The following is an 18,443-nucleotide window of genomic DNA, read 5'->3' on the forward strand; positions in this document are numbered from 1 at the left end:
TGTAGCCCATCAGGCTCCTCAGTCCATGGAATTTTTCAGGCAAGAGTACTGGAGTGGGTTGCCATTTCCTTCTCCAGGGGATCTTCCCAACCCGGGGATCAAACCCGGGTCTCCCGCATTGCAGGCAGACGCTTTACCGTCTGAGCCACCAGGGAAGCCCTGAAAAATTTAACATGTATTAATATTTCCAGAGGCATGACCTCACATGTATTAATATATCTTTGTAAAGATGTCTGTTAAAATTAAAGATTATTTTTAAAAGTTACATAATAAGGGGTTACTTAGTGCAAGTACCAACAGAACACCTATTGAACTAATTCAGAACTAATTCAATAGGTGTTCTGTTCTGAATTAGACATCTTTACAAAGATACATTAATACTTAATACATGTGAGGTCATGCCTCTGGAAATATTAATATAAATTTCTTTGCCTCCCTTTTTCTCTATTTCTACCAGTTGTCATGTATAAGCAGCCAAAATAAGCACTGATGCAAATATCATTAAACCTTGGTGTATTTTCTCTAAACGTTACTTTTTGTTGTCAAAAACAAAGCAATATTCAGAACATACAGTAATATGAAAAAACACTAATATAAAGGCAAATTTACTGTTTACAGAGATAACTTTTAGAGACCATTCTTGCCTTATATATAGCCCATATTATGCAAGCTCACTAATAATTAAATATATGAACTTTAAAATGAAGTGGCACTTTTTAACCTATTAAATGGGCAAAATTTTACTGAGGTTACAGGTTAACAACCAATCTCATATACTACCAGTAGAAATGTAAACTGTATCATCCTCCAGGGAAGTAAAAATATTTTGTGAACTTACCTGTTCATCTGAGATATTCTGGAATGCCATCAACATGTTAGGACATGTAGGAAGAAGCATCAGTAGCTCCCATACACGCCTGGAAAGGTTTTCTGCGTGAAGATGAAGTTCTTCACATCTTAAGCTCTACAAAAATAAGAATAACTGCTTATCAAAACAGATCAGTTTTTTAATTAATCTAAACAATTTCAATCTGCATCAAATCACTATCAAGTTTGATAATATATTAAAATCTTACTTTAAAGTGAGAATAAACCATTTTTTACACAGTAAAGTTAGTTATGTCAAAGCAGTGGTTTTTCAACTTGTTACTGAACGCTTTTCTAGGAAAAAGTGACCTGCAACTCTGGCCACTTTCCTCAGAAAAACTTTTCAAACAGAAGTGAAAATATTTTATGAAATCATCCAAATAAATTTCAATCAGACTATCACCTATCTCCTCTTTGCAGACCACTATTCCAAGAATGACAAAAAGCTGGTTAATTAAATCCCTGACCTTCTATTTGGGGAAAGAGTACACCTATTTCTCTTATGTTCCTAATTCATATCTTATATTTCAAGCAGAGATAAAAGAAAAGCAAACACTTTTAAAGAACCTACTTTTTTCCATTATCACTTGTTAAATTTGAATTATCTAAGGTACGAGATAACAGTACGCTAAACAATATTGCAAAAAGTATTAAAAAAAGAGTCGGACACGACTTAGTAACTGAACAAAAACCACAATGTAAGAAATAGGCAAGTTTTGGGGTTTTTGTGTTTTGGTTTTGTTTCTTAATTAAAGAACAACCCTAAGAGGTAAACAAGCAATGAAAGCTAAAATATACGGTTTTGGAATTTTCCAGAGTATGAGTCTGTACTCATTATTCTACTACTAGCTGCTGTCACATAATGATTTTGAGGTATTCACCAAGCCTAAGAGATGCCAAAGGAATATCCTTACACATCTACAAAAAATAAAAATCCAGTTCTTTCTGTATAATAGCATAAAGCTAATGTACTTTGAAGGTAAGAGAATTTTAGAGATGAAATTTCAAGATAAACTTTGCTTTACACAGACCTAATGAAAAAAGAGAAGCAACCCACGTTAATACTGTTAGTTTAGTTGAAGACAAGGCACTGACAGGTCTTCGGTAAAATAGAATTCATTCCTTTGTAAATACCCAGTTTGAAAAAGAGAAGGAAGGGGAGAGGGAGGGAAACAAGGAAGGGACTGAACTCTGCAGCAGATGATCTAGAGAGGAAAATAAAAATCTTCCAAGTGTACATGACTATGATCTACATTGTGACTAGAAGGCCACACAATGTCATACATAGTCAAGATCCATTATGTTTTTGGTAATCGTCTTCAAGACTGAACCAGTCTAGTACAACAAAGAAACTCCACACCATCAACTGCATACTGGTCATGATGTTCAATAATTTATCTGTCCAAAACGAATGTTTTCTCTCTGGTTTAGGCCTCACATGGTGAATTACAATGGGCTACTAACTGGTATGCCGACCTCTGGTCTGTTTTCTCTTAACATAATCCTCCAAACTAACATCTGAACTGTGACTTTTTGTTGCTTTAAAATCTTCCATGATAATAACAATCCATTTTAATACAAATAAAACCTCTTAAGGTCTTTTGTAGTATGGGTTACAATCTGTCTTTCTGTCCTTATATTTGAATTACATCATAATCACACTCCCAGTTTTTCAAATTTTTGTTTCCTCCTTTATGCTCCCATAACACACTTCATAGATTACTAGCACCCTCCTCAAAAAATCAGGAAGTTCTTATACTTATCTTTTACTCTTAAACTAGCCATACAACACTGACATGAAGTAAAAGGTTATTAAGTATGGCATAAAATTTAAAGGTGAGGAAATGGAGGTTTACGACATCTATTATTATCAAGATTATTCTGGTTGAATAAAAAGGGGATTTCTTGGGAATTTAAGAGTGTGCCACCACAAAAGAAACCAGGTTATGGGGAACAGATGACTCAATTTGGTAATTCATGAGCAAATACATCGTGGAAATGTAGAAAGAAGCCACTTAACATTCTTAGCAAAGAACTCTGTTAGCCTAACATAGAAAAGTCATAAAGGCACCAGTCTGCCAATCTCAAAATGATGATTCTTCCAAGAAAGATGGTCCCCTGAAATAGAATGGTGGCAGTGAAAATAAATTAAGAGGACAACAGGTCAAAACATCAGGTGTGGCAGACGGGATCAGGAGGAGGGACAGACTCGGCTTCAGGAAGAAGATAAGAAGAGATGGAGTCCAGGTTTCTGACTTGAGGAACTGGGTAGATTCCATTTCAATGAAGGAGAATGGATGCCTGTGGGACATCAAGTGCAAGTGTTAAGTAAGCAACTGAATGTTTAAGTTTGGAACTCAAGAGAAGAGGTTTGGTCCAGAGAAATGAGTTTGAGAGTTAGCACTAAAAAGATGGTATTCAAAGTCAACTTTTTTTAATTATTTATTTTTTATTGAAGGATAATTGCTTTACAGTATTGTGTTGGTTTCTAACCAAATAAAGTCAATTCTTCCTCCGTGTACTACTTCCATGCTAGTACATGAGGTTCCTTATTGTTTTTTCTATCCCTGTCAAACAAACCTATTACCTTTAAAAGGAAAATTAAGATATATGTCTCTCCCTCTGATTAAAATACTTCAGTGGTGGACTTCCCTGGTGGGCCAGTGATTAACAATCCTCCTGCCAATGCAAGGGATATGGGTTCCATCCCTGGTCCGGGAAGATTCCACATGCCTCAGGGTGAATAAGCTTGTGTATCAAAACTACTGAAGCCCAAGGCCCTAAGAGCCCAAGCTGCACAAAAAAAGAAGTCACTGAAATGAGAAGCCCATGCGCTGTAACAAGGGATCAGCCCAGTTGCTTGCTGCAACTAGAGAAAGCCCATGCTCACCAACAAAGACTCTAAATAAATAAATATAGATAAATAAATTAATAAAATTTGAAAACAAAACAAAACATCATTCCAATGCTTCCATTTTGAGTGAACTGGAAACAGCTTGCAAAGGCCAGCTTAGCTGTTTACCTTTTCATTTCATTTCCCTCATTTCACTCTCCCACTACCCTCCTCACTCTACTTACTGGCTCCCAAACAATTCCCAGACCTGCCTAACTCCTTATTATCAAGGGCTTCAGGAATCAGTCTACTCTATATCCAAATTATTCTTCATTCTCTTCATTTAGTAGCCTCCTTTTCATCTTGAAAGCTGAAGTTTATATGGTCTCCCTCAGAGAAACCTTCCTTGACCAAACATTAATAATATATAAATGTTGTTGTTCAGTTGCTCAGTCGTGTCAGACTTTTGTGACCCCCATGGGATGCAACACACCAGGCTTCCCCATCCTCCACAATCTTCCAGAGTCTGCCAAAACTCATGTCCACTGAGACAGTGATGTCAATCAACCACCTCATCCTCGGCTGCCCACTTCTCCTCCTGCCCTCAATCTTTCCCAACATCAGGGTCTTTTCCAATCAGTTGGCTCTTCACATCAGGTGGCCAAAGTACCAGAGCTTCAATATCAGTCCTTCCAATGAATATCCAGGGTTCATTTCCTTTAGGATTGACTCCTTGACTTTAGGTTTGATCTCCTTGCTGTCCGAGAGACTCTCAAGACTCTTCTCCAGTGCCACAGTTCCAAAGCATCAAGTCTTCAGTGCTCAGCCTTCTTTATGGTCCAACTCTCACACCCACACATGACTACTGGAAAAACCGTACTTTGACTATATGGACATTTGTTGGCAAAGTGATGTCTCTGCTTTTTAATGTGCTAACTAGGTTTGTCATAGCTCTTCTTCCAAGGAGCAAGCATCTTTTAATTTCATGGGTTTTGTCTATCACCAGTCTCTAATGTCAAGTCATGACAACTATGTCTACCTAAAACTGTTTATCTGTTAGTTTACTTGAAACTGTTAGGCATGGCAATTATCCATCTTCCCCACTGGACTCAATGAAGGCTGAAACTGTGTCTGTTTTAATCCTTGTATAATAGTACTTAAAACAACATGCCTGGGATATTAGGCACTTAAATACTTAATGAATTAATAAATGGATTCTTTGGTTTTATTGACATTTAAGAGATTACTGAGAGCATTGTTTTCCACTCAACAAAGACAAAACAAGATTTTGTGAAAATAAAATGATATAGTCACCTCACTATCTTCGACTGCCATTTTTCCTGAGGGTGGTTTAAATGATGCGAGCATCTCTAATAAATCAAAAAGAGTAGTTAAATGAGGTTCTTGTAAGAGCAAAAGCATTGGAATGTTGTCCTTTTGAGGGGGTGGTAGGCAAGATGCTGGCAGCTGAACACCTTCCCCTTTCCGTTCTCTCCTTGGTGCACCCAGAGATACGAATACCATCTATAAAAACAGGAGCAACAGGGGAGGAAAAAAAAATCAACATATAGTCAGACATATTAAGTTTTTGGTTTAATAAATCTGTGATGTAGAAAATAACTTCCCTTACAATTTTAACAAAAGTTAAGACTGATTTTGAACTATACCTCAACTAAACAACTACTGACTGTAAGTCAAAAGATAATTAAAACTCAAACCACATTTATGTTTACCTGCATATCCTTAAAACCAAGCTCATGAAGTGCTTTTTCATCATAATCTGTTGTTAATTCATGTCCAGAAGAAATCATCCTGACAGGTCCCATAAGGCCTCCTTAAAAAACAGCAGAAAATGAAAGTCAACTTTTTGTAAAAGTTAATTTATCTGCCAACATGAATACATGGTTATAGCAATTAATTCCACTGAACATTAAGCTTAAATATAATTCTTGAGCAAAGTGGAAATGGTGCTAAGCATGCTTCCTGCATAATTTGCTATTGTCCGAGGTTAGCCTTAGGCAGTTAGAAATTCTAAGAAAGTCCTCCTTTAGCACCAGTCTAATTAGATCAATTTCTGCTTGCTTAATAATATGAAAAATTTACAATTAAAAAAACACTACAGAGCTTTCTGAGAACCTACAGCATTTCCCCTCAGTAATATGTGAGACCCAGATTCATTAATGCTTTAGTTCACAAGTAATCAGCATGTATTTAAAATGATCCAGTTCTCTCTTCCCAATTATTACCCAACAAAACAAAATAAAATAGAATATAGGACACACATAAAGTTCTGGCATGAAATGAAAAAAGATGAGCTACAACATTCTACATTACAGTAAATTCAATGACCTCAATAGACTGAGACAATTCATTTCTAGAATGCATAAGTCCTCTTTGCTGCCTACATCTCCATTTCCCACCATCATCCATACCAAAATATGCTTTAGTTGCCCAAGCATGTTTTTTCTTTAAAGCACCAGTATGTTCCCATCTCAAGGTCTGCTCCACCCCAGAAATTCATACGGATCATTTCCACAATTCAAGTTTTTCACAAAATGTGAGCTCTAAAAGGCCTTCATCCTAAATCTAAAGAGCTGCATCTCACTCTTAACCCCTTACTCTGCTTTATCATTTTTTATAGCACTTATTAGTATCTGATATTTGTCTCTCATTAAAAAAAAAATAATAATAAGTTCCACAAAGCATGTATGTATTCCCAACATTAGAACAGCAGGTATTCAAATTACTGTTTAATCCATGAAAAAAATTTTAAAGAAAATGCTTGATAGAGGAAGAAAATTAAGTAAAATGATGAAACAGCTGATGAATAAACTTAAGTATTGTTAAATTTTATTAACTTAATGTAGGAAAAGTCCACTGGATAGGAGTAAAAACAACTACTTTCAGTAATGAATGAAGCAGGACTACTGCTTTCCATAATGACATACAACATTTTCCTTCCACTCCAGAAAATTCTATCAGAAAATATTTCTGGTAAGGAAAGTGGGTTCCTCTAGTAAGATTCATTTCAATTATTCTCCTTAAGTATAACTGCTGTGCAGCACAATTGCTAATTGTTGTGTAGCTAAATCTAAGATTCTTAGCCTTCTTGCCATTTCTTAACCTAGAAACCCTGGTCCTCCCAGTGGTTTGATGAATATTCAATCCTGTATCTTCTGAATATTCCTATAGTGTATTGGGTGTGTGCACACGCATGTGTGTGTAAAAAAAGACTTTAAATTCATCCTGATTATTAGAAAGAAACAGAGTTTTTCTTTCTGCCCAAAGAATATTTCTTTGTTACCTATTGTGATTTATTTCACAACTCTTCAAGAGATCATAATGTTGTAGTTTTTAAATGTATATTAGCTAATATTAAAATTCATCTATTATCCTTTTAACCTCTCAGAACTTATAATACTGTTTTGTTTCTTCACACAGTTTATTATTCAGAGTAGTTTCATCCAATTTAAAGTAAAACTTCATTCAGATTTAAGTAAAATATATTAAGAAAGAAATTAACTTAGCATCTCTACAATATTTTATACATAGAAATGCTAGGTATAATCACTTATTCAGGTGTTCATTCACATATCTCAGAAAGTTTTATTCTCATATATTACACAAACACAGTAATGAAGAGTACCCTAACTAAGAACTTTCCTAGCAGTCTAGTGGCTAGGATCCAGTGTTTTCACTGCTGTGGCCCTGGGTTCAATTCCTGTTTGGGGAGATTCCACAAGCCACATGACAAAAAAAAAAAAGTACCCTAAATAATGTTTAAAAAATTGTTTCAAAGTACTTGATATCTTTAGCTTCCTATTTATCATCATATGACTTGCAAATCATCACTGAGTTCCTTCTTCTGATACTGTTTTATCTAAATCAGTTATTTAGCAGAAAGTAAATGCTTAAGAAAAACATGAGCTACTACATGGAACAGAAATTCTATACTAAACCTTTAATACTTTGGTAGATTTTTATTAAATTTCTATGTTATTGTGATAATCTAATACAATCCATAACTTGATCTTTTTACAACAGTTGATAAAATATCCTTGGTTGTGTTGGATTGCTAAGATAATATGGAGTTGATTTGCTTCCTCTTTCCTTCTAAATACCCCAAGCATGCATGACTTCATTCCAAAATACAACTAAGATGGCTAGTACTTTACTTAGGATTCAGGTTTCTATTTGATATGTGAGTTAGGCTTATACAGTGTACACCCTTTAATTATAATTGATAAATTGGTTTTTAGAGTTAACTGAGCAGCTTTCTATCTTCCACTACTTTTAAGAGGATTTTTAACCTAAGAACTGCTTATTCCTTAACAGTTCTGAAAAAATTTGCTATCTTTTAAAAATTCAATATCTTAATGCAACAAATTGGAAACAACAAACAAGGAAGGAACAAGAAAAGGAAACAAGAAATCTTAAAAATTCTTAGGTTATGATGCTATGTTAAACAACATTCATCTAATTTTAAGCCTCTGGAACTGCAATGAAGTAAATTTTTATAATTCTACAACTATCTGACAGAGAAAAAAGGGAATAGATAATACAGGTTTGCAAGCTGGCAATCAAATGAACTTACAGTAACCATCAAGACCTGAAAAAGATAAATCCTAAAGCAGACACAAAATTATAATCTATAATCTTATTTACACTGATTTGGCAGAGGAACAAGATCAACACCTGACAAAGAAGGAAAAGAGAAGAGTGACGTAAGGGGTAGAAAGAGAACAAAAAGAAAGAGAAAAGGGAAAGGAAAAACAGCGCCTCAGTGATCTATGAGGCACTAACACTGCTAAACTTCATCAGAGGTCCAGAAATTATGGTGAGACTAAGGGGGTAAATTTTTCTTAAAAACATATAACTGCTAATCTTTTTCAAATTTGATAAATATTACAAATACACAGGCCTAAGAAGCTGAACTAAATCCAAACTGCATGAACATAACAAGGCACATTAATAATCTCACTGCTGAAAATCAACATTAAAGAAACATATTTAAAACCAAGCACAGTTAGAAAGACATACTGTATATAAGATAAGAAAAATGACAGACTTTTAGTCAGAAATTCTGCAAGCCAAATGATAACTGGCAATCTTTTACAAAGTTCTGAAAAGAATTTCTTTACCTAGAAATCTATATCCAGTGAAAATTTCTTTCAAAAATGAAGGCAAAACAAACTTTTTATTCAAACAATAAAAGCTTGAGAAAATTACTAGATCTGCAATATAAACATTTTTAAGCGAAATTTATTATAAAGAAGAAGAAAGATAAGTGGAAATTTCTCAATCTACACAAAAGGAATGAAGAATGCCAGAGGTGTGTGTGTGTGTGTATAAGGTAAAAGATGAGATAAAGTTAACAGAAAATAATTGGTAATTAGCTAAGCATTCTAATTAAAATGCACACACCGTCACTCTGGATTTTTAAAGATCCAATGATTAAGGGAAAACACATCAATATTCTCAAAAAAATACGTTAAGATATCAGGAGTATGCTGAGGACAAAAAAAAAAAGAGAGAGAGATGTCAGATATTAAAAGCACCACTGCAAAAATGAAAAACTCAAAAAAACTTCAAAATAAAGTTGAAAACATATCTAAGAAAGCTAAGACTCAAAGAAATGAAACATAGGGAAGAAAAGATAAATAAATTAGAAATAGTCCAAGAAATGAAACATGTAAAGAATTTCTAGAAAGAAATGATAAAATAGGACACAGAAAGTAACTCAAGAAAATTTCCCCAAACTAAAAGATACAAGTTGCCAAACTAAAAGGGACCTCTGAATATAAAGTACCCATTACAGTTGCTGAAAATAGATCCATACTCAGGCATAGTATTGTAAAACAGGCACAAGAAGGTTCAATAAGCTCTGGAAAAGGGGAAAAAATATTAACAGGATGTATAAAAACTACCAGAAATCAATATGGCTTCAAGATTTGAAACAGCAACAGAACCATGAAGTGCATTAATATCTCTAAAATTCTGAAACAAAATTATTTCTGACCTAGAATTCTATACTTAGCCAAATTACCATTTAAAGTATCAGAAATATATTTTCGATCAGTCAAAGAATCCCTCAAGAAGTTACTGGATAATTTGCACTATATTCCAGTCAAATAAAAAAAAGTGAACCAATAAGGAAGGTATGGGATATTGAAAACAGAATAGTCAACACATGAGAAAGACAAAAATTACAAGGAGGATGATAACGGAGAGCCAACTACTGTAAGTCAGATGTGGAAAACAATCAATAGGATCAGTGTCACTAGAAAAACGTATTCCTGAGGGCCAAAAGACCAAATCTCTGCTACTTTCACAATACTTTCTCTATCTAAGGAAGGAATGCAAAAGTGAACTGGGCCCAGAATCTTTATCTCTACTCGGACTGTCAAGTCTCTACTCTAACCTTCAAGTCCTATCATCAAAAAGAAGAAATTTCATTTTGAATAAAAAGATCAGAAAAAGAAAAGACTATTCTGTTGAGTATTTCAGCATCTTCTCAACATCATAGCACTAAGATATGTCTTCACTGTGCCAAGACCTAAACTTGAGAACTTTCCCACTGATAACCTTCGATGAGGCTTTATAACACATCTTTTCGGATTCCGTGGTCGCTCCAGACAGTAAAGAATCTGCCTGTAATGCAAGAGATCTGGATTCAATTCCTGGGTTGGAAAGCTCCCCTAGAGAAGGGAATGGCTACCCACTCCAGTATTCTTGCCTGGAGAATTCCATGGACAGAGGAGCCTGGCAGGCTACAGTCCATGGGGTTGCAAAGAGTTAGACAGGACTGAGCGACTAACACTTTCACTTCTTACTAAAGAGATGAAAGTATACCTTCTTTAGCTTGCATTTTCTGTGACCCTTTGCCTAACAAGAACATACTCCCTTTTCCTTAATCCATCAAGTTTCTCTGTGCTTATGTTTCACAGAACTAAATACATCCTTTAGGAAAAGATACACTGGAGGTAAAGCTATAAAGAATATTAAAAAAAAAATCAAGATAGTGTTAAGGGGAAGAGGAAATGATGATATCAGGGAGGGACACACAACTAGCTTCTAATAATGTTCTAGCCCTTATTCTTGGTGGTAGGTGCACTGGTGGTTCATTTTATTATTACTCATTTCATACTCTCTTTATATACATTGCAATGTAACAAAAATATACTTTTTGATCTGAAAATTCCATAACTAGATATTTAGCCAACTCCTGTGAGATAATGTATGTATTAAGAATACTCTGTATAACACTATAAAATCAAAAGAAAAGAAACTACTTAAATATCCCTTAATAGAGAATAGGTAAAATAAATCATGGTACCACCATACTACAGACAATATAGATCTTGAAAAGAATGAGGTAACTTTCTATATTTAACTATATGGAATGTTCTCTAAGATAATAAGCACAATGAACAAGGGATAGAAGAGTATAAACTGAATGCTACTATACTTGTGTTTTAAGTACACAGCTGACACCTGAACAACAAAGGTTTGAACTGTGCAGATCCATTTATATGCAGGCTTTTTTCAACAGTAAATACTAGAGTACTACCTGATTCTCAGCTGATGGAATCCACAGATGCAGAACTATGGATATGAAAGAACAGTGGGTATGAAGAGCCAATCATAAGTTATACATGGATTTTTGATTGTGCAGAGGGTTGGTGTCCCTAACCCCCATATAACTCAAGGGTCAATAAATATCTTGTTATCTCTTGAAAAATATCTAAGAAAATCTGCCTCAGGAGAAGGGAAATGGGGAGATTCAGAGATAGGATTAGAAGGGAGATTTTCAACATCTACTCCTCTATCAAGAATACTCACTAATTATTTAAAAACAGTTTAAGATTTCTGATATATTTAAAATGTACATATGATTTCATCTTAAGCACAGTGTAGTAAAACTGTTGGCTCCTTACTAAAAGAGACAAAAGAATTATCTGCTCACAGGCAGGTTATAAGTCTTAAAAAGAAGCTTTTAAAACTTCAAGATTTTCTTCCACTAATGTTATCAATCAAAGTGACATTACCAGGTAGGCATTTTAAAATATGTATTTAGCCTATTATCATTCAGACCTTTAACCTGTAAGTAAAACGTAACAGCTTTTCTGGTTGCTCCTCTGAATAGCCCCTATTTTATGTGCTATGTAAAGACACTAAAAGGGAGTAATCAAATACGCCTTTCAGGCTCACATGAAAATTTCTTAATATGATACTTTTTTTGAGGAAAGGAGAGATGCATAGGTGGGAACTCAATGATGTATTGTTTTCATACGCTTCAAAAAATATATCAAAATAGCAAAAAAAAAAAAAAAAACCAAAAAACTACTGAGTAAAACTGGGTACTTAGAGAAGCAACCCACTCCAGTATTCTTGCCTGGAAAATCCCAAGGACAGAGGAGCCTGGCAGGCTACAGTCCATGGAGTTGCAAAGAGTCAGACACTACTTAAAGTGACTAACACTTTCACTTTTAAAGTTGGATTCTAGGTGGTGTATGGACACAAACTTATTAATTCCCACGCTGCTTATCAAATAACCTACAAAAGCAGATTTTTTTTTTTTTTTTTTGAGAATAATGAGTACAAGTGTTTGCAAATAACATCTTTTAAAAAAAATGAAAAAGATAACTATTAACTCTTGCCTAAGAATTGATGGCACCATACCTAGGGTGGGAGGGGAGGAGTCATGAACATGGCTCATAGTCTTTATTTAAAGAAGTAAAGGTTTGAAGTCAATATATGATAGAACCTAGAAAACAGAAAAATTTGAACTGATGGACTTACCAGGAAACTCTCCTTTTCGGCTGCTTTGACCAAACTCCTGAAGCTGAGCTTGTTGATTTATTTGTTCTTTCTGTAAATTTTCATACCAATGAGTTACTTCAGCCCTAAGATCTGCTACCTGGTCACTAGGATACATTTCAATAGTCATCTGAAACATGAGATGCAACCAATTTAAAAATACAAAAAGAACATATATTTGAACTGGGAAATGTTATTAATTTGGAAACTAAAACTATGTAACTACCTTATCAGGAAGTCCAGCTGGCTGGCAAACAACCCTTAGCGGCAGGGACTGTTTGTCACTCAGTGCTTTCAAATGACTACTAATGCCCGTGCCTTCAATTTGCCACTGTCTGAGATGATATGCAAACCTAGAACACAAAAACCACATCGAGGAAGGGTATCATTTTAAACTATTTTAATGTTACAGAAGTTTTCGCTATTTTACAAAATGAAAGAGCCCACAAAAGGGTCCAAAACACTACAGTTTATTCTACAACATTAAATTTAAGTTTGGATTCATGATAATGAATCAAACTCAAATGTGTAAATATAGTTGAGTGCCTTAAAAATTAGTTTCCAAGAAAAATTACCAAAAAAAAAAAAAAAAGGCCCATTAAGAATATTATAGGGTTTTTTTTTGTTTTTTGTTTTTTTTTAACAAGACGGAGGGAGGACTGGGGAGTAGCAGACAGGAGGAATTTAAAGAAACAAATTAATCCGGTAAGTGAAACAGCAAGCTGTCAATCCTATTTTCAAAGGAAGACAAAAGGTATTAGGAAAGATTTTTCAAAGAGAGAACTGTATTGCAGTAAATATATGTTAACCAGCCTAACAACTTTGAGAGCGGATTCCATGACTGCTAAAAACATAAAATGAATAATAAAGATTAATATGTCAAAGGATACAGGCAATTAAGCATGACACTAAATATTAATTTTCTAACTGATTTTCAGTTGAACACAGGATCCAGGGTACCTCAAGGTATTTAAGGAAAAAAAAAAAATCAATGTCTAAACTAATCAGCAATTCTGGAATAAAAGGGCAAGTAAGCAAATAAATGTACTTGATTTCCAAGATGTGATCCAATGTTCACCTTCTATGAGCAAAAGAGTAATCAATCTTTTGGAGCCTGATAATTCTTAAGTAATGAGGGGGTTATCTGGTGTACTAGCAATGTCTGGCAATCTTCTACCTACTATATGCCAATAACATTGCCTTCTCCCTTAAGCTGTGATAATCAAAAATGTCTCCAGGAATTACCTAATGTTCCCAGAGAAACAAAATCATTTCTGGTTGAGAACCACTGTTAAGATTATAACCTTATCTCTTTTTAAAAAGAAAATCCTTTGAAAAAGACATTTTTATTTACTCTTTTAATTATAAGGAATATATAAGTGCAATAATTACTTTATATTTTCATTTTATAAATGTTTAGGCAATTTTAAATTAGAAACAGCAATCTTTTAAAACAACATTTTTAATTACTCTTTTAATATAAAGAATAAACATAATAATTACTTTATGTTTTCATTTTATAAATGTTAGGCAATTTTTAATTAGGAGTAGCACTAAGCACATTAAGCACCTGAAACTGTATGATACTATACAAGGATTTGCTTGAAAATTCCTATAAACCAGCTCTCAGTTTTTGAATGTTCAATTGTTTCCTAGATTCTTTACTTGCCACCCAAAAAGTATATTATTTAGCACCAACATTAACTTTTAGAGGAAAACATAAACAAATACAAAGGTTTCTATTAAGGATATTATAATAATCAATTTTCTTCAGTTTGAAAAAGTTTGTACACCGGAGAAGGAACTTTTGAACTAAAATTCATTAAACTGATAAAATGCACCACTGGAATCCTAGGAAAAATTTGTTTTAAAAGACTTTTAAATAAGCACCTATTTTAAAAACATGGGTTAACGCTGTATGAGGACTGAGGGCTTGAACCAACAGGACTGTTTTGGTTTGCTGTTTGTAGACCCTGCAGCACAGAGAAAATTTTAGAAGACCATGTACTGTTATCATTAACAATAAATATCTGATAGGAAAGGGTAGATTATAGAGACTCTGATTTTCTTTAGTATTATCTTAGTGTAATATCTGAATTTTATAATGAGTATGTATTAATTTTTTATTAATTTGAATAAGACATACCACATTTGCTTTTTTATTGTTAGCTTTTAAAGTGATAAAAATTATGAGGCAGTGTGAAGTTTCTGTTGAAAAAGACTCAAGACTTCCCTTACACATTCTTTAAAAACACAAGGAATTATTTAAGTAGAATTTCTACAATTTACAATCGTAATCAAAATAAGGAATTTTGCAAAGCCTAAATGTTTTAAATCACAGAGCCATGTTATTTATAAGGAATGTGTAGAAAATCTTTATTCAGTATCTTCTGACATTTTAAACAAAGGTCAATATATATAAATGGTATAGGTTTCATTATCAAACTGAGCTTGGAAGTTGAAATAAGGTTTAACAATTTTGTTCAACAGTTCTTTGTACTTTTACATTTACTCATGATTTTTAACAAACAATTTCTTAATTAAAACTATCTACTCACCTTTTAATTCAGTCGATATATTCATAAATGTTAATTTGCTTTATTTCTGTATTACACAGGGTATGTCTAAATTAATTATATAGATATTCATTAACACAGAATTTTTTGATCATGTTTCCATGGTAAATGGAAATTCAAAATTAAAATACTGTCTCCTAGTCCAGGAAGAAAAAAAAACAGCAAATGAAACAAATGACTCAACTTGATTCAACTATGAGAGATTATCTGATGTTCTTGGTGAGAGTTTTAGTGAAAACTTTTTTGGTAGTGGTGTTCTGCCATTTCAATCATAGTAATACTTTCTTAGAGATGGAATTCTGTCTAGAGATTTTTATTCATGCACATCTTCTCAGAGTCTTATGATATTTAAAGCTCTGCAGTATTTACCAGGAACCTATATTGCTGATTCCACGATGAAATGGTACATATCATGAATAAAAATTACTTCCATTATTAACTCTTCACTTTTGGTAAGTTATGTTTTCTAGCTGCCCCCAAGAAAACCTTTAGTTTTAAGAATACTTTAGGACATATCAGCTATTTTTTTAAAAAGCCTAAAATTCATTCTAATAATGTGGTTTTAAAAAATTACCTTCTCCTAAATGCTTCCAGATGTGTCTTCAGCATAAGAAGTCCTCTTTCTATAACAGTGAGACTTGAGTGTGATTCCTGTTCAAGACTGCTAGAAGCTATCATAAGACTCTCCATACACTTACTAATAAATTCTTGCTCCTTCTCCAAACCCGTTTTACCTAAAAAGTCAGATGTTTAGATATGTATTATCAACCTTATATTCTTATTTAGCTGTATTAAAGAAAATGAATTACAGATAAGAAAAATACTTACATAAAAATTACCTACCAGACAGTAATTCAAATCACTCACCATTAATATAATAGGAGTTAATATACTGGATAGCTGCTCGACTGACATCACCAGATTGTGCTCTTAAAGCAATGCCCCAAAATTGGTCCATACCACAAAGCTAAGAAGCAAAAATATGCCATCTATAAATGTTAATTGTAAAACAATGTTTAATTAAAGACCAAAGTTACAAATTTAAAAGGCATTCAATTATCAGAGCTTTAATATTTTATAAAGTATTTAAAAGGCAATTCCTAATGATAAAAACCTTGAAAATTTCTTCACTTTCTGAAATATACCTGTACTAGTTATAAAAATACCTACTTACGAATCATCTATGTATGTGTACAACATTTAACTCATAAGTTATGACTACACAGTGAGAAAAAGTCCTCAAAACATGCTACAAAGGAATAATAACTGACATAATTATTAGCGTAACATGTTAACGTAACATGCTTTCATCCAACTTATTCTGAAAGTCACTGATTTCAGGCATTCACAGAAAATTAAAAAGATTCACTAACTGAAACTGATAATTAAACTTATGACTTAAACTCTGAGATGAAAAAAAAATGTTTTCACTGAAAATTATAGAAAAAGTGAACAGTGGAAGTTCTCAAAAACTGTAACTAGGGTGAAGAAAAGATAACCTTCTGATAAGTGACAGAATAGCTTTAGTGTTCATGGCATCTACTTAAAAAGCAGTATTATCTCAAAATTAGAGTGTGACCTTTTAGGTAAATCAGATCTGTCCAACTGTATGAAATCACCAAATTGAAACTTATCATAGTGCTATCAAAGTAAGAGCTTGAACCAAAACATTAAAAATAAAAATAAGTAAACCAACACTATTCAAACAAGGAAAGAAGGTAGGAAGATACTATGAAAGCAATATACAACTGCTTGCTCTAAATACAATTACAGTTATCTTTACCACATAGATTTTACAACAGTTTATTTTTCTCTCTATAACACAACTCAATCTCTAAAGAAAATTAATGAAAAATATAAGTGGAGTGCAGATGGCATGAATCAGAGCTATCATTAATAAACTGAAATGTCCAATAAGCAAGACTTTCAAACAACAGTCTATGTTAGGTGAGCCTAGGAATATATAATGCATTCAACAAAAACTCGCAGTCATCCAACCTAGCCAAATAAAAGCCAGAAATAAGACTAGCAATCTGTGACAGTCTTCAGCTAATGAACTGATCATGCCTCATGGTCACTAATGATTTAGGTATATTCCATTCCAGAAGCGAAGTTATTGATAGGAACTCTGAAGTTGCCCAAGAGCAACTGAAAGTTTGGCCACAAAAATGGCCTGAAAAACAGATTTTAGATTAATCAAACTTCTACTCAGCAAAATCCTTTATTAACCAAGGAACATACAGTAAATTATATTACTTCAGTTATACTAACATACAATATTCTATTAGTTTCAGGTATACAGAACAGTGATGCAATATTTTTATACATTATGAAAAGATTACTGTAAATAAAATCAATTACCATCAGCACCATATGAAGTTGTTACAATATTATTGATTATATTCCCTATGTGGACGTTACATCTTTGTGACTTGTTTCACAGCTTGAAGTGTGTATCACAAGTTTCCATTATTCACAACAAAGATTATTTTCAGTAATAAAAATTACCATGTTTGCTTTATAGAACTTTTAAAACCCAGAAGATAAAGCTTAAGACTTCAAAATAAAAGTCTGCAGAGTCAGTAAATTCAATGCTTGGTAGTAATCTAATTTGATGAACAAAAGAAATTCCACAAGCTGACCCAATAAAAGGACAAATCTCAATTCATACCTCAGAGTTTGAACCACCATCATAGGCACTGGTAGCCAGTCGAGCCAAGTTACAGAGATGCTGAAACAGGTTTAAGCCAGTCATGCTAATTGTTTCAGGTTTTAGCTGGGGCATCTTAAAAAAAAAAAAAAAGCTGTCAAGGTAGTTTAGGTGTGATAATTAATTTAGCAGATTTCATTTTATTAGATTTAAAGTAACACATTTACGTTAACAAACCTAGTTTTACTGAAAACACTGAAGAGGAAAATGTAATATCTGAGATTTTTAGTGATAACAAAATAATTTCATAAAAAATTTTAATCATGATGTAACTGAAACCTGCTGATACGTGCTTCCATTTTTGAGATGTATTATAGACCCAAACCAGGGGAAATTTATAAATTTTATTAGTTATTATATAGTTACACCAGACACATTTACAACATATAGATACACAGTTTTTGTATAAGTCAGAGCTTGAAATTAAGATAACTGAAGACCTGTTTGTAGCTTTGTCTTGAATCTATTAAGTGATTTAAGTGATTTAGTTTCTATTACCAAAACTCATTCATATGAACTCAAGTCTACCACAGACTTTCTAGAGCCTTTATAATCTCAAAAATCAGCATATAACAAATAAAGTGTATTGCTTTATTATCAAAGTTTTAAAATCTAAATGGAAAATTATCTACTGAAC

At 33.2% G+C, this 18,443-nt stretch overlaps 1 protein-coding gene across 7 annotated transcripts in view; it reads right to left on the reverse strand.

The window, feature by feature from the left end:
* Positions 1 to 18,443, reverse strand: part of USP34 (ubiquitin specific peptidase 34) — a 240,420-nt gene that overhangs the window by 85,989 nt on the left and 135,988 nt on the right. For all 7 annotated transcript variants that reach the window (XR_011569295.1, XM_070798851.1, XM_019970352.2 and 4 more), the window contains 8 exons: positions 17,768 to 17,881; positions 15,964 to 16,063; positions 15,671 to 15,830; positions 12,747 to 12,873; positions 12,503 to 12,650; positions 5,434 to 5,534; positions 5,015 to 5,224; positions 839 to 964 (listed from right to left, as the gene is read on the reverse strand). Coding sequence is in view for 6 of the 7 variants with exons in the window: in XM_070798851.1 (XP_070654952.1) it covers positions 839 to 964; positions 5,015 to 5,224; positions 5,434 to 5,534; positions 12,503 to 12,650; positions 12,747 to 12,873; positions 15,671 to 15,830; positions 15,964 to 16,063; positions 17,768 to 17,881 (1,086 nt within the window). In the remaining variant the exon portion in view is untranslated. The remainder of the gene's footprint in view (positions 1 to 838; positions 965 to 5,014; positions 5,225 to 5,433; positions 5,535 to 12,502; positions 12,651 to 12,746; positions 12,874 to 15,670; positions 15,831 to 15,963; positions 16,064 to 17,767; positions 17,882 to 18,443) is intronic.

Source organism: Bos indicus, chromosome 11, assembly GCF_029378745.1.
Source record: "Bos indicus isolate NIAB-ARS_2022 breed Sahiwal x Tharparkar chromosome 11, NIAB-ARS_B.indTharparkar_mat_pri_1.0, whole genome shotgun sequence".
NCBI lineage: Eukaryota > Metazoa > Chordata > Mammalia > Artiodactyla > Bovidae > Bos > Bos indicus.